Raw genomic sequence first — 22,572 nt, 5'->3', positions numbered from 1 at the left:
TGCCCATCTTCCCCATTATCCCCTGGGTATTTATACCTGTGTTCTCTGTTTGTCTGTTGCCAGTTCGTCTTGTTTGTCAAGCTTACTAGTGTTTGTCCTGTCAGCGCCTGTCTTTTCCCAGCCTCTCTTTTTCTCGCCCTCCTGATGTTTGACCCTTGCCTGTCCTGACCCTGAACCCGCCCTGACCACTCTGCCTGCGCCTGACCACTCTGCCTGCCCCTGACCCTGACCATGTCTGCCGTCCTGTACCTTTGCCCCTATCTGGATTTCCATCCTCTGCCTGACCAGACCCTGAGCCTGCCTGCCGTCCTGCACATTTGCCTCTGTTGCTGTAATAAACATTGTTACTTCGACACAGTCTGCAGCTGGGACTTACCTTATTCTGATAAATAGTCAGATTAACCTCTACATGACACGAACATGGTGGTGTAGCAGAAAGATTGGTGTACTATGACCCAAGAGGTTGTGAGTTTACTTCCAAGGTGAGGACTGTTGAATTATAATTACTGTATAAATAAACGTCTCAAAATATGTATGTTTAATGCAATGTGTGAGTATCCCTAACCTTGCCAACAGACAAAGAGCTATGAATGGATCAGTGATTTGCCAATCAGGGTCATGACTGGCTTAGCAACAGTAACAAGATGTGATTTGTAATGAAACTCTTTTTTGGGTTCCATCAGGCGATGTCCTAACAACCGATACACAGAAATGTTCTTTCAGTGTTCCCATGAAACGTCTATAGAACATTAATATCTTATGTTCTGAGAACAGGGGAACCATGTTCTGTGTATGTTTGGTGGGATGTTGATGGAATATTCTCCTAACCCACAGAAAACTGGATACTTTAATGACCTTGCAACGTCCCATGTAACGTGTCTACACGCTTAGAAAAAAAGGGTCCAAATGGGTTCTTCGCCTGTTCTCATAGGATAGCCTTTTGGTTCCAGGTAGAACCCTTTTTGGTTCCAGGTAGAACCCTTTTGGGTTCCATGTAGAACCCTCTGTGGAAAGGCAGGGTTAGGGGCACTGAAAGAGTTCTACCTGAAACCAAAGACGGTTCTGCAAAGGGTTCTCTTAGAATTATGGTGACAGCCAAAGAACCCTTTTAAGTTCTAGATAGCACAAGTGTAGCAGATCATTAATATTGTATATTCTGAGAACATGGTATCCACATTCTGTGTATGTTCTGTTTGACATTAAGGGAATGTTCTCCTAACTCTAATGCAAAAACGTTCCTCGGAAGGTTTTTGTTAACATAGAAAGAATGTTCCCATAAGGGAAAACTGGATACTCAAACAGTAGGGGAACATTATGGGTAGCATTATAAAAATGTTATCTCTCTCTTAAATTCTAAGCTTGGAATCTATAGGAATACAGCCACCACTTCCTTTTACATGATATTCTACACTCACTCTTTCAGAGGCCTGATCAAACAATTCTCTGCAGGAAGCGCTAACACATTCAAATAATATTGTGCAGATGTGAGCATGACACGCTGGGTTGACATCCAGTCTAACCCTAACACGCTTTGGGGGTAGGTGTACAAAGAGAGAGAGAGAGAGATATAGACTTATTTACAGTTTCAAACATTATGTAGTATTGCTTGGTTTAATTTAAATTAATTCCGTTTGCTGTACCTGCATATTTTGGAACATAGTCTCCCTCTAGTGGTTGCCACATGACATGGCGCTTAAACACATACAAGTAACTGACATCAATTATTTAGATACCAAGAGTGCACGTCAGTTTTTCAACCCGTTCGTAATTACTTGAATTGGATTACTTGCAAAAAGGCCCACCAATTAAGAATGTCCATGTGTTATTATTAACAACTCTCAGTGTTTCAAATAGTATTGATATTTAAATCCTGCAAAATCATAAATTTAGGCATATGGATAAAATTCTATGCATCGGTGAAGACAGTATATGTCCAGGATGATCCTATTCAAAGTGTGATGGGCAACAGGTGTGCTGGTGCCATAAAACCCCGTGACAGGCATAGGCTACTTCCGCGCCAAACACTGCATGTCAAGCGGCGCGCAGTTACCTCTGCTCCCTCAACCCTGCCACGCGAAATCATGAGGAAGGATCAACAAGTTTGGTATGCTAGACCTAAGAAGACGATTTCGACTAGGCCTAATTAGCAAGGTATAGGCTATGATAAAGCAAGGTATAGGCTATGATAAAAACATAACAAACAGGCCTAACTAAATGCCTACTACCAGTGGCGGTTCTAGCTTGTATGGCTCACTGGGCGAACCCCCATTTCAGCCCCCCCCCCCCCAACAAAAAACAGAACCATTCTGCACTAACTGTAATTTTTATTCAGACATTTAGAACAACACAAATAAATAATCACAAAACTTAAAACTATATAAATATAAAAATATATACAAAAATAAATAAAAAAAGAAGTAACAAAAACAAATAGAAACAAATGTGTGTTGATTTGGCACTTGAGCATCAACTCATTAACCATCACACAAAACTGTCAACCAAGAGTCAAGACTAAACCAATTCACCTTGGTGGTGTGCTGACTGGTTTTATGTTTTTCTTAAGGATTTTGCACAACCAGACAAAAATGCAACAATATGTCTGTGAAACTATATATTCACAGTATTATGAATGAATTGTGGTTTATTTGGTAGCATTTTGTAGTGTGACTAATTTGACTAATTGCATTAGTACTGTACAAAGTTAGAGGTGCGCTATTTGATAGACTCCGGCAAGATGCTGCCCTGGGCGGCTGCCCATTTCGCCTGTACCTAAATCCGCCACTGCCTACCACTACCCACTTCAGGACTGCTCAATCAGGTAACTGCCAAAATAAAGGAAACTCTTGAGTAAATGAGGGATACAAAGTATAAATCCATTCAAAGTAGATGCTTCCACACAGGTATAAAACTGCCCTGTGGCCCAGGATTTTGGCTACCATGGCAAGGTATCTCAGTGAAAGAGTGGTCTCAAAAGAGCATAAGGGGTTTAAAGGGTGTGTGTGTGACCAGATCTTAACCCAGCTGAACACTTATGGGAGATTCTGGAGCTGTGCCTGAAAGTGTTTTCTACCATCATCAACAAAACACCACATTATGGAATTTCTTGTGGAAGAATGGTGTCGAATCCTTCCACTACATTTCCAGACACTTGTAGAATCTATGCCAAGGCTCATTAAAGCTGTTCTGGCGGCTGGTATTGGCCCAACGTCCTATTAAGACACTTTATGTTGGTGTTTCCTTTATTTTGTCAGTTACCTATATTTTCTTGTATGTTCATTATTGCATAAGCCTGTCAACTAGGTCTATTTATGAGTAGACTATTTATTGATTGAGGTCAAACTTACAGAATAGGGCAGGCTATAGGCGTATAGACTATGCTTGTGTCCTAAGCATTAAAGTACAAATAGGCTAAATGTAGCCTGTCCTATCTCCAACTCAACGCCGGTATACTCATTCACTGAGAATACAGAACATTTAAGAACACCTGCTCTTTCCATGACGTAGACTGACCAGGTGAGTACAGGTGAAAGCTATGATCCTTTATTGATGTCACTTTTTAAATCCACTTCAATCCCCGCGTAGATGGAGGGGAGGAGACAGGTTAAAGAAGGATCTTTAAGCCTTGAGACAACTGAGACATTTTACATTTTAACATTTTAATTCACCTTTATTTAACCAGGTAGGCAAGTTGAGAACAAGTTCTCATTTACAACTGCGACCTGGCCACGATAAAGCAAAGCAGTTCGACACATACAACAACACAGAGTTACACATGGAGTAAAACAAACATGCAGTCAATCATACAGTAGAATAATAAGTCTATATACAATGGAGTTTCATATGAAATATAGGCTTTTAGTTGCATATGGCTTAAAGACGCGGGCTGTGTGTACAGTCATCTCGAATCGCATGATAATATTGACAGGAAACGCGTTTTGTTCTATACAACTAGAATACATGACTGACTCATTCATTACAGAAGGTTTCCAGTTTTCTCTGAACACACCAAGTCGAAGATGACCCCTTTTGGATTGGGCATGCGTGCCATTCAGAGGGTTAATGGGCAAGACAAAAAATGTAAGTGCCTTTGAATGGGGTATGGTAGTAGGTATGTATTCTATTCTATTCATTCTATTCTATTCAGTCATGTATTCTAGTTGTTTAGAACAAATCGCGTTTCCTGTCAATATTATCATGCGATTAGATTAGAGATGACTGTACACATAGCCTGCGTCTTTAAGCCATATGCAACCAAAAGCATATATTTCATATGCGTAAATGAAACAACAAACTACATACTTAAATCCTGAATTGAGTTTACTTCTACGTCCAAAACACACTGTTTTATCTTTCACTGAAGAAGAATCTCCAGGGCCCAGTGTCAGTTTCATCTAAAAGGTTGGGATGGTTTTGATGCGGCATGCAATGAATGGGAAGGCGCAAAATGTGTTTTACGTCGCATGCCGTTTTTTGTGATTGGTGGAGAAAACTTGGCTGTACTCCGCTTCCCCTCATGAATAAAAAAAAGCTCAGACCAAGAGCCTATCCGCGCGCGCGACAACCCCCTACGCCGTGCGCCAAAGTTATCACTTAAACACCCAACCTCCATGCAGACTTTGTCATCAAAAACTACCAGAGCTTTTAGGAAAACGCTGCAAAGAATTAAGCTACCTTTGCGCACTTGAGAGTTAAGGGACACCCTCCTCCCTCTCTCTGTACACACACAGTGTACCTTTTTCTCAGCAGTCCTGTTTCGCTCATGCTCCCCACTGTGCTACATCAGAAGTAAGTGTGTTTTACGGTTTTGGGGTCTTTCGTTTTCAGAGATTCGTCCGTTTGGATGAGTATAGGCCTATTTGTCTTTTTTCATTTTTTTTTTGTTGAGTGGACTGCACTTGTTTTTTTCATCGTCAAAACAATTACCACAAACAAGTCTCGACTTAGTTTAGCCGATGAAATATTGGCCTTGTTTTTCCTGCTACTTTTAGCTGTAGAATGCAGTCGTCTTTGCCAGGAACAGTACCGCGAATGATGCGACCAGCGCCTGGACAAAACTATCCGCGCACTGGCTTCCCTTTGGAAGGTAGGTGATGCATGCAATTTACAAACATCCATCATTGTCGACATTACTGTATCATTCCAAGCAACATTTATTACTAATTTAAAGCACGTTGTTTATCAACAAAATGTGCATTTGATTTGGGCCTTTATCCTCAATCACATTTGAAACGGCAAAATGTTGGCTATAGTTATACAAATTGAAAGGACAATTTAGTCTATTCATTTTTTTATACACGTTTGCCCCCTCTGTAGACTACAATAGGTTTTACGAAAGTCAAATTTCACAATGTCTGGGTACTCGATTATGTGACTGTTTATGTAAATAGACAAACGTGTGAATAAAATGTACAGGCACAATTTATTTGCATTGATTAATCGTCCGTGGGAGCGTCTCCCAGACAAGGTTCGTGCTCAAGTAGCTCCAATAAAATCTCAGAGAACACGAAGCTTGCAAGTTATCTTAGATCCGGGATTTGTTGAAGTGTCCTGGTGCTGGAAATAAAAGTAAAATACACATCAAAACGACGAATCAAAGGATTACATCAATATTTGTACGGCATGGCGGTGAATAATGAATCCGGACAAAGCCACACACTTCACAGCCTCTTCAATGACGGATGGAACACTCAAGTGTCATCTGGCTAATGACAAATTCTGCCTTCAAATCAAATATTTTTCCCCAAAATAACTTGTCGATTCTGTTCTAAAATATCTATTTTTGTCATTTTCAATTTCAGTAAGCTACGGATTCATTCACTTCAAGCTTTATTGGAAATGTGTCCAATTAGTTTGAATGTAGTAACAGTGGGTTTAGGCCTTTATGTTGATGTTTTTATGGCCACATTTAATTTCTGAATAGGACAGCCTATAGGCTACATTAATTTATTTGTATATATAGACTACACAAATATAGGCCTAGCCTACATTGTGCAATAGACTTCCACTAGGTCGTATAGCCTAATAACAATTGCATTAGGCCTATCAAAAAATCTTCGAACGCTACAAAAATATGCTAAATATTCAAACATGTAGCCTATAGGCCTAAAGATCAAGCAGTCATCATTTGCACTGTAAAACAATATGCATTCCGAATAAGGTGTTAATGTTGCATTTGGTGTGTACACGAAATGTTTTCACAGTAGGCCTTCTTTCTTCTGCACAGTGTCAACTCCCCTGGGTCAAGGTCGGGTAAACCAACTCGGTGGAGTGTTCATCAACGGAAGACCACTGCCAAATCATATCCGACACAAGATAGTGGAGATGGCCCACCACGGTATCCGTCCCTGCGTGATCTCTCGACAGCTACGAGTTTCCCATGGTTGCGTGTCCAAAATTCTTTGTCGGTATCAAGAAACAGGATCAATCCGACCCGGGGCAATAGGAGGAAGCAAACCCAGAGTGAGTTTGAGAAAGTTCTACCTCACAAAACAACAACAACCATTTTTATTACACGCTAATATCCTACAAATATCAAAATACATTTAATAATAGTATTATTAATAATACTATTAATATTAGCCTATTCTTATAATTTATTCGTATAATTCTTATTCTTGTTATCATGACTGTTTACCGTTATGGACACCAAATATTCAAACAGTAACTGGATATCCAAGGTATTTATTGTGGATATTGTATTCCATTCCATGTTTGTTGCTTACCTATGAGAATATGTATTTTAAAAAACGGAATTAGTCCATTCAGAATTTATTTTTCAGTACATTCAACCTGTACTGAAGTTATTTTTCTCGTGCTCTTTCTCCTCTCCTTTCCTCTTTTAATATTTTTCTTGTTTATTATTCTATTTTCTGCATTGTTTCTGCTTCTCATTTTCTTTCTCGCTCTCTTTCTTTCTCTCTGTTCTACTATCGTTCTGCGTAAATTAAACCCAAAAGCAGGTAGCAACGCCCGATGTGGAGAAACGGATTGAGGAGTACAAGCGCGAGAATCCCGGCATGTTCAGCTGGGAGATCCGAGACAAGCTGCTGAAGGACGGGGTGTGTGACAGAAGCACAGTTCCTTCAGGTGAGGCCTCATCTGGTAAGCAACCCTTTTTACTACACAAGTGTTGTTTGCTCATATATATTTTGTTGTACTAGTTCTCCATAATAGTGGTCGATATGAAACCATCACAAACATTATGTTGATGACGTATTTAGAACTACAAGCATAGTTTTATGTCGGCCAAAAACAGGCCTATAGTGTTACCTGAACTTAATTGCATTAGGTTATTATTTCGATTTGTTTACATTTGTTTTAGCCTGTGTGTAATGACTATGCAATTACCCTAGGCCTACCTTGTTTTGTTTTTATTCTTGTAGTGAGTTCCATTAGTCGTGTTCTGAGAGCTCGATTTGGGAAGAAAGATGATGAAGAAGATTGTGATAAAAAAGATGAAGACGGAGAGAAGAAAACCAAACACAGCATCGATGGCATTCTTGGCGATAAAGGTAGGCTAATTCAATTGGATTACATTCGCGTTTTAAAACAACCTCTTACAGGCCTATGCACAACATTCTGTGCGCTCAATATGTTGCAATATTTTTGTTCAGCTTTGTTTGTTTTGTTCACGGAATGCACTTCCTTAATTTAAAACGGACCTAATTGCTCTTTTGCACACATTTGTGATTTTTTTTTCGTGATGTTAAGCTGTTTGCCAATACAAGCGTAACTAGACCTGCTTAATTATTTATATGAGCCTTGACGGAGGGTATTTGTGACTGCATTCATTTGCACAACAGACTCCTTTGGTGCTGGTAAATGGTCCCTTGAAACGACAACTGACAGATGACCGATGTAACAATCAATATCAATTACGACCAGCAGGTTGCAGCGATTCTTGATCCTGGACATTAGCCTATTTAGGTAGCGCGTGTATACTGCTTCATAGCTGGGTATTATCATAGTCCTATAGACTAACTAATATGTAAGCTAAAATAAACCGGAAGCTAGTCATTTGCTAAAACGATAAACGTGCCGCAATTGTAGCCTAATTCGTTTTTTTATTAGGCCTAGGTCTATTTGAAAATGGCTTATTATTATTTGTTACACTTTTTTAGTTGTCATTTTTTGGGTCAGTTTTAAACATATATTTTATTATGTGGAATATTTAGGCTACAAACAAAGGTTGTCTTTTGTCCTGGCGCTTTTTTGATGGGACCTCGGTATTATCTAGTCAAAATACATTAGATCCTGTGTCTGAAAAAAAGACAGGGATTTCCAAATGAAATGATCAACCATTTTGTAGCCTATCTGTTGTTTAAACGGTCGCACAAAAAGCCTTTCTCTAAAGCGACAGCCTCTCTAAACTTGAAGATGAACTTCAGTTCTCAAGACTTCCACTCCATTGAAGGCAGGGATTCTGAGGTACAAAGGCAAACCCCTCAAAAGCAGGGTAGTGAAAGGAGGAGTGGGACGTTTTTTTTCACACTTAAAAACCCGCAAAGAAAGGAGGAGAAAACTTTGGACAAAAGGCCAAGAGGAGAACGAAAGGCGAATGAATTATTCAATCCACCCTGCTGGTATATAGTTTTGTAATATTATAAAATCGTCTGTTGGAATAGATTAAGCAGTGGAGGGTGCAAAATGCGTTTCGATTGTTGTTTGGAAATGCATATGCTTTTTAGAATCGAGCTATTTTCTGTTCTGACTGAACCTTTACTGATGTTTTCTCAATGAAGGGGGTGGGGTAAATGGGTCTGTAAGTGAATGTAGACTAGCCTATAACATACTCTTAATCTATTTCACAAACCGATTCATTGATAGATGTTTATAGTTTGTTGTCTATGGGCTCGTGTCATGAAATGGCCTGTGTTGTTGGTTTATCTCGAGCATGAAGTTGCCTGCACCTTGTTAGTAGATCTGTACATAACTGACCTATGGGACATGACACCAGTTCATTATGGACTACTGTTTATTTTACGTGTCGCTGTATGATCACGTCGTATTGTAGACAGAACGCCTCTCCATGATAGCTCGACAGCCGTGTTGAAACGGGTTCCACTGCCAACAATTGACCCGCCAACAATTGAGCCGATTCAGGGGCCAGCGGGGGCTGTAGCGCTTTTGATTAAACCACAATTCTTCGTTAGAAATCTAACCTGATTGGCTTCAAACCACGTTGTCATCGGCCTATTTGTCAGTAGCCTAGCCCATGCATACACCGTGTGAAAGTAACTAAGATTGGGCTATATAGGCTATGGATATATGGCCTATAATGTACATTAACCCATAGGCCCCACTGTAGATCCTGCGTTCTTTTGGACATGAAATGGTCTCGCAAACCCTCTGTAAATGTTTTGCCCACGTTTGGCTTTTGATGGTGACATGTTGAAACCAGGCTACCAACTGTCCCATTTTTTTTTATTCTTAAAAAGACTCATCTCTGCGCTTGTTTCATTCTATCATCCGGCTGGCATTTAATAATGTTAAGACTTATTACAGCTCGTAATGAAACCGGTGTCTGTTGAATAGGCGTCTGTGTTGGAGAGGGGTGTAATAGCTCGCAGGCATGGTAAGAAATGTATTTATCCCCTATCAGCCCTCACTCTTGGAGTTTCAAGCACAAACGTTATGTTGAAGGGTTTTAGAGCAGATTAAATTGAGCCTTTTATTTCTTTTCACTTTCATCTCTAAACGGCCCACTCTGCAGCTAGCCGCAGGCACAAATTCATGAGATTTTAGGTTTCTTTTATAGGCTATAGTTGTCGAGATTGTATTCATATATTTATTTTGTTTTATTTCATTTTTATTTTGGGATTGCATTGGAGCATATAACTCTTAACATGCCAAACTCGAATCTGGTGATGGAAATGTCAATTTGAAGTGAATTGTACAGTTTATATTGCAAGCAAATTGCTAGATGCATAGGCTTATTAGAATACAGCGGGGGTGGTTTCACCAAACAAGGGGGCATCGTGTTTGAAGTCTGAGCTTTCAAAAATAACCGCTGCTGTCCATTCTGATTTTAAGTTGACTGCGAATGCTTTGGCTTTTGGGGAAGAGAATACTGCAGCTATGCTCCGTAAAATAGTAGGCCAAATGTTTTCCATCCATGCTGATATTGACAGATTGCATTAGAACGTATTTAAACACTGCGTGAGTGACATGTTTGCCAAGTTTAGAAGGGGACTGCTGATAGTGGCACACGTTGCCCCTTCCAAAGAGCTTATGTTGAGATGTAAAGACTTATGATATGATGTTTTGTTACACCAGAGTGGACTAATTATAAGGTAATAGTCTCAATATATGTTTACAAATAGATAGTAGGTCATTATGATCGAGATCAAGGATTTATTACGTGATCATATCAATGTTTAAAAGATTGCGTTCAACCGTTATCAGGATATCTGCACTGATCATCCCATTGGCATAGCTATAGCCTATGGTCGATGAGTGACCTAATTTCAAATGTTGCATTGGTGCTGAGAAAATGCACACCTAAATGGTGGCTGAAAGGAGTGTATCGGTCAATTCATAAAGAACAATTGGTTTTGATTAAACCAACACGCACCATCTTCAGCCCTGCGTGATAGAAGGGACAAATGGACACTTGAACAAACGGTCGGATTACCTGAGGTTCTCAATCTAATCAAACAGGGGCCAGGCGGGATTTGTGACTGTTGTGAGTGGGATCAGAGGAAATGATAGAGGCCACAAGGAGATAGCGAGATGTCACTCATCCCCAGGCCTCAGACACGGCCGTTCTCTGTATTCAATTTCAAACGACGTTAAATACACGTCTTAAAAGGAGACATATAACCTAGAAAACGCGTTTGGAAATGATAGATAGGCTATACCGAGAACTCAAAGAGCGACCGAAAGTACCCATAAAACCATGATATAAATGGTCTACATATTTAAATGGTTATAGAAATAAGAGGAGCTATTGAGCCACATTGAGGAGTCATGCAATACTGAATAAAAACAAAAGGCTGCCATATTACATATTCCGGAGCATGATCTGGCATGCGTGCCGCTTTTTCTCCGAGACAGTTGTAGAAAATCGAAAATTATATTTAGGAGTCCGAAATAGCCTAAGCTTCATTGAAAGAAAAAGGATGCCTGGATGTGTCGAAAGACCACTTCAAACAAATCCATCTAGAATGGTGAGAGAGATTTAGTGAAAGTATGGGGAAGTTATTTAGCTATTAATAAAAAAAAATGTCCTAAGGCATCGAGAGTGACTCCATCTGCACTTTCTCGCAGCTATTTGGCTGGGTTGAAATTGAGGGAGACCCAAATGTTGGGTAGAGATAACACAATCATCACAGGCTTGGTCCTGTGCTGAGCATCAATGTATTCAACTCGGATTAACCTCCCTTTTCCCCCTCGCTGCCTCTCCAAATTTCATTGGAATTTACATGGCGAGATTTTTAAGAAACATAGCCTATAAAAAGCAAAAAACAACAGGCTGCGTGGAATATTTTAATAGCGGAGGGGGTTGCATCAGTTGTCATAATAATCACAAATGATAATGATAGCCCAATAGACATAATAATGCTAATAATAATGATAATGATAATGATAATAATAATGTATGCTGGGTTTATATATATATTCCTATAACTGTTATTTCATTCTAATAGTATGCTGATATTAGGATATTATGTACACTTCTACTTTAAACCTTTCGATTGGGTAGGCCTATCCGTGACGAATGCAGTTAATGTTGATGGCGATTCTCCCTTACAACGTTTCAAGACCGAAATAATAATGATTTGCCATTTAATTCCACTGTTGGGGCCAGAAATATAGTGTTTTTTAGAGGTTTAACAAATGTGCATGGGTAGGCTATAAACCCGTCGACCAGACGGAACTCTATTACACGGAATCCCGATAAACCAAGTTACATAATTCGTGGAACAAATCAAATTAGCCAAACCAGCAACAAATGACCATAATTTACTATTTAAAAGTCTTTGTTAAGCATGTTGCATCTCTTTAATGCTAGGAATAATAAGATACCCCATTCATCCGGTGAACTAGGGCCTAGTGCTTTTTAAGGCCATGTAGGACCTTACTAAAAATAAACATGGGGAGATGTCAAAATCACTCATTCCCCAAACGAGATTTAAGAGGCAACATAATTCTTCTGTAATTTATTTAAATCAGTTTTGTTAAGCCTGCTTCCCTTACATCAAACAATATTTATATACGTTCATTGAATAAGGGGTCATGGTTTACATGCTTTTGTGCATCTTACAGGCAGCCCAACACCTTCACATTCCCCCAAGAGCATTCCTTAGAATGTATTTAGATGGTCGTTATTAAGCAAGAAACACCATCGGGGGTACTGCAGTAAATTAGTATACACTCATTAGATTAGGAAAATGATATTATGATGGCGACGTATATTTTTCCCTTCCATGACTTAGGCTATAGTCTACATCAACATCACAGCAGCTGATTGAACGCGTTTTCAAAATGGACAGGGGGAAATCTTACATTGATGACACATTTTGTCCTGTCAATTCATAAGACATAAAACATCTAGAGAAAGAACGATCTTAGCGTAAGCCTCTTCATCACGTCGAATATTAATGTGCAATTATACACCAATGCTCTGGGTGACCCGCTAACCTGAGGCAGACCCTGGGGTTTTCATGAAGGGGATTTCGTGTTGTGTGTTTCAGACATTTTAAGAGAAGAGAGGAGGAAAAAAGTAGGTGAGGAAAAGTAGAAGCGGCTAGAGGAAATTGAGAGGCTTATAGTCTTTGATCCTTGGGTGCTTTTGCTTATCAGAAACATTTGTGGTGACACCACCACAATGGGAGTTCATCATATTACAGACTGCCAGTGCTGCTTTCAAGCCTGCCTGTCTATTAATTAAAGCACTTTTGCCATGTGGGACAGGGCCTATACGAGTGCACATGCTACCAGCAGCGAATACTTCTCGAATCTCTGGTGGGTTATTTAAAGGGACAATCTCCCCTTTTGGGCGACTTAGGAAAATTCCAAGGTCTTCTGTAGACTACATGGGGATTTTTTTTCTCCTCATATAAAGGCAAGTACATAATCCTTTCCTGCTCAATAACTTTAAAGGAATTAACTCCCCCCTACCCAAACATTCACCAAATCTCAAGGTGTAGAACTTTCACGGAGTTATTCATTTTACTTTAAAGTAGGCTTAACTGTCCAGTGAAAATCTCACTTTTAAAAGTTCATATTCTGTTAACTCATACCCAAATAATGTTGTTGACTTGTCTTATACTCGTATTTGTGGTCAATGCATTAATCGGAGATGAAACACTTCAAAAACCCAATCTCAAACTTGTATCTCAAACAGACCATTTAAAAAAATGCTTGCTATTTCCTCATGGAGAATGATGTCATCCTGCCTCATTGGCTGAGCTGGCCAATCAGTGACCAATATACATCCCCACCATTCTATTGTTGGGGTACACCCACACCATTTCAACACAACAAAGCTGCTTTTTAACATAATTAATTACCATTTATTTTAAGGAAAATGATTTTGCTCATATTCAAATTAATTATAGGTCCTATTTCATTATGTATCGAAACACTGGACATGTACTTTAAATGTATGTATAATGTTACATTTCATTTCCATTTGTCATTGACAACAATTACATTGAAAAACATTTCTAGTTGGTTGGGGTCAGGGATGTACTAGGGAGCTTGGTGGGGGACATGGCCCTGCAAGATCTGAGGAACAAATCGGACAAACGACAAGGGAAAACTCCTGCTGACACCAATAAAAGTATTGGCCTCCGGGCTTCCTATGTGGTGTCACAAATAGTGTTTTTGATACCACGACTCGCCATCGGTCTATTGTTGTACGCTGCCCATAAAATTGGAAGGCCAAGGAACTATTGTTGACCCCAAATGAAGACCGCTCATCAGTTGATGAGAAAATGGGCTTATGTTTAGTCGTGCATGGTCGTTCATCAAATATACAGGCCAATATGCCTTTTAACTATGACAATTAGTTAATATAGTCCATATTAATATCTGATATCGAATGTTTAATTCAATTCAGATGTAGCTTAGTCTGGTATTATGTCCAATTGAATAAACATGTTATTTAATGTATAATTATAACCGCATTATGATTGAAAATATTGAAATATATTTGACCAAACTGAAGCACAAATATTGTCACTATTGTAGTAAGAAAAATAGAGCTTGGGCTACTTGTTGATTTTCCTTTTATTCTTCATCACTTCTAACTGCATCAATGGCGTCTTTGAGAAAACAAATATATAAAGAGGGGCAACTAAACTGGGAAGCGGTTTTGAAAGCGAGAATAGCAGCCCACTTCTTTGCCATAGAGCGTTCAGTAGCCATTCCTTAATCCTGCTTTCATTTTGCCGACAAATGCCAAGAATCTTGTTTGGCGACCCAATGGGAGACTGATCAGTGAACAAAAGGGAAGCATTTCACAAAGCAGAAATGAGCAAAACGAGGTTCAGGGCAGTCAGAAGCCTTGGGCAACCATTAAGCTCCGTTTGCAAATGATAGCCAATGGGACAAAGGAAAACACAAAAATCTTAAGCTATACAAATATGGCTAAACAAACGGATTGACAATGTCACCGAATGTTTTGACGGTTAATTGATCCCTTGGTGAGACGCATAGTGATTTTTGGAGATGTCTTATTGTGCAGGGTTATCGAGGGTGTTTTGTCAAATTAGAAGTAGCCTACTTTACTCATGGGGCATTTTGGGGATTTATCAATAAAATATAAATCAGTAACATATTGCACCAAACACATAAAGTAATCGAAAATGACATGACACCTAGGCCATTCATAATAGCCTACCGAATAACGCTTGATGGTGCAGAATTTAGAAAATAGGTCAGGATCGTATCTTTGAGTAAAACATGTTAAATTAACATCGCCAGATTCTACTAATCTACATTTTTTCGTCGGTTTCAAGTTGCACCATTAAGACCAGGCATGTATCCTACAAAGAAAACTAGACCAAACCACCACCTACAGTATAGCCTATGAGTTTTGACTACGCAATAAAGACCAGTGGTTTCCTTTTCGTTTGCCTGTCTGCTGTGTTAACTTGATATTTTGTGCATGACTGGTTTATTAGACACCGCATGTGTGGGGATTTGACAGCGGCTCCTGGGGTCTGGATACCTTCAGTTAAATCCAACTCATTTCGCTCTCTCATGTAATTCATCCGGGGAACCTAGGGAGACGGCCCACGGTAGGAGAGGTATCTTAAACCCTTTCATCTCAGCCTATAATAACTGGACCATAACAAGTTCTCAATGCTCAGGTTCAAACCATATCCTCATACCATGAGAACATTGCAGCACAAGGTTAATTAAGGTCGAGACTGCTGAGTTTACCTAACATAGCTGCTAAGAACGTCCCATATAGCCTATCCTTTAAAAGTAGCCGACAGTAGCCTATAATTTGGTGAATGATAATAACGGTATATTTATTTAATAACCATAGTATCATTTATAATAACATTATTAGTAGCATTTTAAAAATCTGTCAAATAAGCATTTCGCTGCACCTGCAATAACACTTTTAAAATAACATTTGATTATTATTATCATGATTATGTAAATCAAACCTTTATATGATAGAATATTAATTATGTATTGATAATGAAAGTTTTTTGGGAAATTTAATTTTGGTACATCTACCTAGCTCACTCTGTGCAAGTTAATATTTGTGAGTTTGCTGTGGCCCATTTCCAAGAACGTAGATCAAGTTCAAAGTGACAGAAACAGGATTGAATCAGAGAGGAATGTTAATATGAAATGTTCAAATTGAAGTTATCTCACACACCAAGGGAACCACGTTACTTTTGCCCAGGTGGACCTGTAAGCAAATGGAGGCATAATGACATCTTAGTTTGTCGACACAGGCACAAGAAAGTCATTCTTACAAGTGTATTTGTCTAGGATTCGACTCCCTAAAAGCAAACGCTGTTCAAAATGCACAAATCCATTCTAATTGGGTATGAAATGACCCTAAATATATAGAGATTAAGCAACCATTAAGCCCCTACATTTTCTTCTAAAATAAACCTTGAAGCTGTTGAAAGGTTTGAAAGTGGATTAATGGTTCTATATAAATCTTTGCATGAATGTAATTTGTGCCACTTATTTTACATGCCATCCTAAATAATATATGTGAGAATATATTTAACCAACTACCATCAAATCATTTATATTCACTTTAATTCAAATTATGTTTTTTTACACCCTAACTTCATCATTGTACACTCAAAGCTACCATTCTGGAGAGATTGAGGTTATGCAATGCAAGGCCCTAACTATCTTGCTCGGCCATGTTAAGTGTATGTTGTCTGCCCAATCATTAGTGTCTGTTTGCGTGATATAAATGTACTTTCAGGAGAACACACGTTAAAGTTAGAGACTCATTGTCGATTTTATCCAGGTTGTATCTGTGTTATAGTTCATAACTCCCTCTGTTAGTGTCAGTGACCAAGGAGCTAAACGTCAACTGTTTGTGTTTTGCCTTTTAGAAGCCTCTTTGTAGCTAAACCAGCTTTTTTGGTTTGGCCTGAAATCCCCCTGATGTGTGTCTACCCAATCAGTCTATTGAAATACAAGCAGTCACTTAAAAAGGGAAAGAAAGAAAAAAAGTGAATGGGGATAGAGAACCGTCTGTTATTTTGTGTCTTTGGCCCCGCACCATTGGCTATTCAGGCGAGTTGATGAACTCCTCCAAAAGTTTATTAAGGGGAAGGAAACAATGCAAACCAAAGGCTTCAAGCAAACAGGCTGACAGTTTATAAACTAGCTTCCATTGAGCCTCAAAGGCAGATGCATGAATACGTTTGAATGGGCTCCCTCAAACTGACACAATCGAGCTAGACAACAGCCATGTTGAAAAAGGAGGGGTTTTACTCTTCGGTGCTGCTGCGGTGCCGATTGGTATTTCCATGCATTAATGTACATCTGCAGTGGGAAGGCTCCAATCTGGGGGTTGGTTGGTTGGTCTGGTCGAGTCAAAGCGTTGGTTTTTGCTGATCTTTTTTGCTTGTGTTTGAAGTAAAGCCTTGTGTTCCGCACGCCCACTCTGGACAGCAGGTGTCACGACACTGAGAGAAATATGCTAATCGCAATGAAAAAGAGAGTGAGGGAGAGAGAAACGTTTTACTTATGCTCCCTCGCTTTTTCACGGTATGAACCGGAGCATTTCTCGTCCACATGCAGGTTGAATGGGTGATAAGTGGCTTTTAGCGATGATGGTATTCCTTTCAGCCGAAACAACTTTGTTCTCAGTCCAAGCAGTAGTTCCTGCTTGCCAGATCAGTCAGCGAGTGTGTTGGTTCGCTTTGGGTTCAGTCGTTGAACATAATTGCAAAGAAACCATTTCTCTTGAAATGTTAAATTATGTTTACCAGCTAGAACCTTGCTGAGCAGTGACTGTGGAATCAACAGCCTGAGGAAACACTGCTCTTACGAAATTCACAGACTAAAGTTACTAAACCCTCTCCACCCCGGCCTACAACCTAATTGGGGACTATGATTTGTGAGTGTATCCAGCCCAGACCCATTGCTCCCTAAGTAGGCACCACCCGGGAGAGGTGACCCTGGGCAGCCTTGGGGGTGTCTGAATGCACTGCGGACACAGCCTATAGCAGCCATCCCTAGCAGGTGTCACAATTAGCAACACAATCAGCCTCCATGGCCTGTGGTCATTGGGCGTCTGTTCAACCAAGCCGTGTAAGGCGGGCTGGACCTTGGGGGACAACACAAGGGGGTACACGTGGAGCAGGGACAAGACTAGGGCCTGATTACCCTCTGAAACAGTCATTAGAGAGGATAACGTCGCAGCAAACAAAAGTGGAGAAGAAATATCAATACTTTGTTAGTTTTCCAAACAGAGCCCCCTCGGTTACACTCTGCTCTCGCACATTTCCCAATCACTTGTTGTTTATATTTACTGTAAGTGTCAACTGTTGCAGTTATTGTTATGAACATTTTGGCTGTGAATTGGAAGTTATCTTTGTGTACTCTGAAAATGTCTTTATTAGGCTACAGTCTGGCTTACTGGGCAACCCCCTGTCTGTTTGTTTTATGAAGGGATATTGCCATAGTCATGTGGAGAGCTGACAGTACTGTGTTGTTGGGTGTTGAAGCCTGGGGACAGCCATATTGGTGGTTGGGTTTGAGTCAGTTTCTGTTCAAACTGATAATTTGTATTTTTTAAGAGGCCTCTCTTTTCACTACCACAAGAGTGCTCTCTTTGAATCCTTGGAATCACTCGCAAAAAGGGGTTATTCAAAAAAGATGAGTACTTCCTAGTATGTTTTATAAGCAGTTATTTAAGAGGGGGCAAATGTTGCATTAAAAACAATTAGAGTATTACTCAATGTGATTGATATGTTTGGTGCCGCTCTCTAGTAATATAAACATAGTGTACTTAGTTTTGATGGTGTCAAACCCCTTTAAATACCCATATACTTTGTGAAAAAAATATTCTGTGTATATTATCTGGATTGTCAATATTTATTTGAAGATACCTGTGAGGACTTGCATTGATATATTTCCCTCCTGTGCTGTTTTGTGTGATTCTACATCTCAGTGGAGAAGCGTGTGTCGATCAGCTAGGAGTGCAAACAGGCGTCTCAAATTAAAAGCTTTTATTTCACCGTAAACCTGTCCCTTAAAACCTGCTGCTTGCTTATGGAGTAGATCACTTGTTTTACTAGGCAGTCATAAAAGGACGATGGAAACTAAGGTAACCAACACCTGTCTGTATTCTAGGATATCCAAAGGTTGCCACAACAGACTCTAACCAATAGGTATATTACATTTAGCTTGTGGCACATTTGAAGTGAAGTTGAACATTTTTTTACAGATGATTGTTTTAAGCAAAAAGGCACAAGAGGCACTATGTAATGAATATACTCACAGGTAAATGGCATTGTTTGGCCTGAGGCAAAGTGGTGGGACAGTCAACCCATTTACATGGGACTATATTCATTACATCGCACTGACCCGTGTGCCTTATTGCAGTTTTAAAAAGGTTGCCAACATATTCAAATAACAATGAATGAAATATCTTCATTAAAAATGTTATTTTGATACAATTTTCATGAAATGACATTCTTCCACTAGAAGATATAATCCGGACACACATCTGGTCGTTAGTTATTTTGGCCATGTTGCTACAGACGCTCTAGTCGTTAATTATTTTTGCATAGTTGCTTTGAAAAAGGATTGGTCGCCCGTACTAAAAAAAAACATTTTCTCTATACAGGCTGACCAAAGTTCTTGTCATTTGCTAGCTAGCTAGTCAACTTCAGGTAACCCAGTTGCGTCAAACATTGCACCAGGAATGACAGTACACTAGCTTTTTCTATTGGTATAAAATAATAATGATGTTGATGTGAAATTTCGCCTGGTCTCGTCTGGACAACGTTTGTTCTCAATGGTACAGGGGAGATCGCATTTCAAGAGTGAAACACTTTTCGGGGTCGGACAGGCAGACAGCGTGGCTTATATTAACTCCTGTTGTACGAAACTAAATGCTAGGCTAGAAGCGAGGGGAAATGTGCGAGCTGAGATAAATACAAGAGATGATTTGGACAGCAACGTGAACATGACGATATTGTTATGGAGACGCAGCAATAATTCAGATGGAACTTCTAGCAGACACAGGCGTGCCAGTGTCGATGAATACAACGTGGCTTGGAGCGCTGCTCGTCTGATCGGCATCTAGGATCCAAACAACTATTTTTAATAACGTTCCTGAGAGCCCTGACTGCTTCACAAAATGGTTGACGCTAACACATTTAGTGGCAAAGCTTACTTCAGTTGGCTGGGTTCACAGGTCTCTGTGGTGCTGACTTATCCTGGCCTTAAGGCCACAGCCAGGTCATTAACACCCCACCTAACTCTTCCTCATCTTCACTTTTCTCCACCACAACTGTCTGCAAGGCAGCAGTGAACTGAGACGAGATTTTCTATAACCCAAGATAATTGCTTCCTTGACATATTTATTGGGCTCACTTTTATGGATTCAATTGATAAGTCCCTCCCATCTCATGGCCTAAGACAGTGTTAACCATTTTTATGAAGGACAAACACATTTCAACCAATTTTATGATTTCAGTATTACTTCACAATGGTCACCTATTTATATAATAAAGTTGCTCTCTGCCATTGTGTGTGCTTGATTAGTGAGTAGCTAGACAAATGTCTACATTCCATTCTGTCCAAGAAGTATGTTTAAAATGAACAACAATCCGTTTGTGCTAATTCCACGACAATGGGGGCATGACATATATAATTAAGTACAAAGGCATTTGGCCAGTGTCACAGCACTGATTAGTAGTTAACACCATGGTCCAATAGTTTAAAAATCACCATTAGCCCACGCCACTTATGGCCATAAAATCTTCCATTTTCTGCTCCTTAGCATCTTCACCCCGGGATCTCTGCCCTTGCTTTATTTATATGTGTGTTTTGCCCTCACACAAAGACAATAAACATGTTCCCAGAGTGTTGCAAATCAGAAATTTGCTCAGATTTTTTCCCCACCGACTTGAATAGTGAATGCGGTGGCCAGTATGTGAACAACAGTAGGGCAGGCCAGCTGCAGGAGAGTGGTAGGGAGGGAGGGAGGGAGAGGGTGAGGCTGTTCTCCCCCAGCTTCAAACAGGGGGCTTGTCTTACAGTTTTTACTAATGGGCTTACTTATGCATCCACTGGCACTCTCCCTTCATGCTGATCCCCCCCCCCCCCTACACACACACACACACACACACACACACACACACACACACCTAACACCAAATGATTCCCCCCTCCTAACACCAAACTCAATTTTTCCATCCAAAATCCACAATATGCTGTTGACATTTTAGAGAATTCATTATATCATGGTGTGTCTGCCAAAAGGGAGTAGTTTTCTTTCTTACGATTCCCACAAGTCATTATGTGTTCATATTTTTATTCATCATTTATTTACACATGCGATTGAATTTGAGCCGCCTAAGTGATAGACAAGTTTCTCGTTCCTGTTTTAGACTTGATTTGACCAATGTTTCACCAAGTGGATATCAGATCTGCTTGAAAAGGACAGCTGCCACACTGTTGATTTTTCATCTTGGTTTTAAAAGGATGCACTCCCAACAGAAAGGCACCAGATCAAGCTCTCAGCTATCTCCCCCTCTCACATAAACACATGGGTTGCATTTCAAAGCACCTTTTAACTGTAATCTTTAAATAGACTCAACAAGTCAAAATCACTTATTTTGTTTGCAGGGGGAGAAAACCCTTTTCTATGATTATTAATCTGCTTTTATTCAAAATAAGATTATTCTTTGCTCTTATAAAACTTTTGGCATTTTCTTTTTTAAGCCCCGAGCGGTCCACTAAGGGCTTGCATTTGTATATCTCTAATATAGCTTTGTCTTGAGTATTATATTTCCACCCCGTCATAATCTAACTCTGTGGTTATATTGACAGTCAGCATTTTGTTATTTCTAAGGCCGTTTTCTATCAGTAAATGAGACATATGCATGCCACAGCTGGGGGAGAGAGAGCAGATAAAGACTTTGCATTTAATAACCGCTAGTTTGCTAAGACGTAATGCCTTGATAAGGCAAACATATTTGTGAAGGGCTAGATTGAGTTCAATACCAGTTCTATACAGCATCTACTGAGAGGACAGAGCCGGGCTGCGCTGTGTCCTAGCCTATACAGTGTTGTGTGTGTGTGTGTGAGTGTGTGTGTGTGTGTGTGTGTGTGTGTGTGTGTGTGTGTGTGTGTGTGTGTGTGTGTGTGTGATGATGATACCCATGATATAATGAATTCCCTGAAATGTTAACAGCATATTGTGGATTTTGGATGGAAAAACTTAAGTTTGGTGTTGGGATGGGGGACTCATTTGGTGTTAGGAGTGTGTGTGTCTGTGTGTGTGGATTTTAAGCTATGCATGAATATTCATTAGAAACTATTGAATTAGTCTACATTTTGGAAATACTGTATATTCAACAAAACCTTACAACCTATGCCACCATTCACTGCATGTTTTGATGTAACTATACATTTTTGTGTTTTTTACTAAACGATGGCCATTTTGTTGCAGTCACTGTGGGATGATGACTTATTTATTGGATATTGAATGAGTTAGATGAATACAGCTTTGTAGGCTACTCTGTTTGGAGTGTCTGTGGTTTTTATTCATGGTCCTACTCTCTCCATCAGTTTAGTTTAGCCTATTTTTTGGCCGCTTGGATTTGAGGGTGTTTGTTGGGGGATCAGAGTCCGATGCCAATGGGCAGAGTTTGCCAGCTTCCCTTTTGTGGCTCTTTCATAATTTTATTACTTTCGCTTTGACCTCAATTAGCGAGGTCTTTATATCAGGAAATGAAAGAGCACCGTCGGGTACAGAGAGGGAGATCTGTTGAAAATGGACACCTGCTCTTCAAACGCCAAGCAGCCTTCCTATTTATGGCAGGTCAAATGAGCACTCTTTCCAGTTTCTGTTGACGACGTTAGCTCAGCACTTCCTTTCAAAATGGGTGGTCA

At 39.8% G+C, this 22,572-nt stretch overlaps 1 protein-coding gene across 2 annotated transcripts in view; it reads left to right on the top strand.

The window, feature by feature from the left end:
• The first annotated feature begins 4,536 nt into the window (after positions 1-4,536).
• Positions 4,537-22,572, top strand: part of LOC110532152 (paired box protein Pax-7) — a 67,588-nt gene continuing 49,552 nt past the window's right edge. The window contains exons 1-5 of one of the 2 annotated variants that reach the window (XM_021615802.2): positions 4,537-4,785; positions 4,989-5,083; positions 6,224-6,459; positions 6,957-7,086; positions 7,383-7,511. In XM_021615802.2, the coding sequence (XP_021471477.1) occupies positions 4,760-4,785; positions 4,989-5,083; positions 6,224-6,459; positions 6,957-7,086; positions 7,383-7,511 (616 nt within the window). In that variant the 5' untranslated portion in view covers positions 4,537-4,759. Of the gene's footprint in view, positions 4,786-4,988; positions 5,084-6,223; positions 6,460-6,956; positions 7,102-7,382; positions 7,512-22,572 lie in introns of both variants that reach the window. The other variant, XM_021615801.2, reaches the window with a different exon arrangement.

This window comes from Oncorhynchus mykiss, chromosome 9, assembly GCF_013265735.2.
Source record: "Oncorhynchus mykiss isolate Arlee chromosome 9, USDA_OmykA_1.1, whole genome shotgun sequence".
NCBI classification, from domain to species: Eukaryota; Metazoa; Chordata; class Actinopteri; order Salmoniformes; family Salmonidae; genus Oncorhynchus; species Oncorhynchus mykiss.
This window is presented reverse-complemented; position numbering and strand designations above follow the sequence as displayed.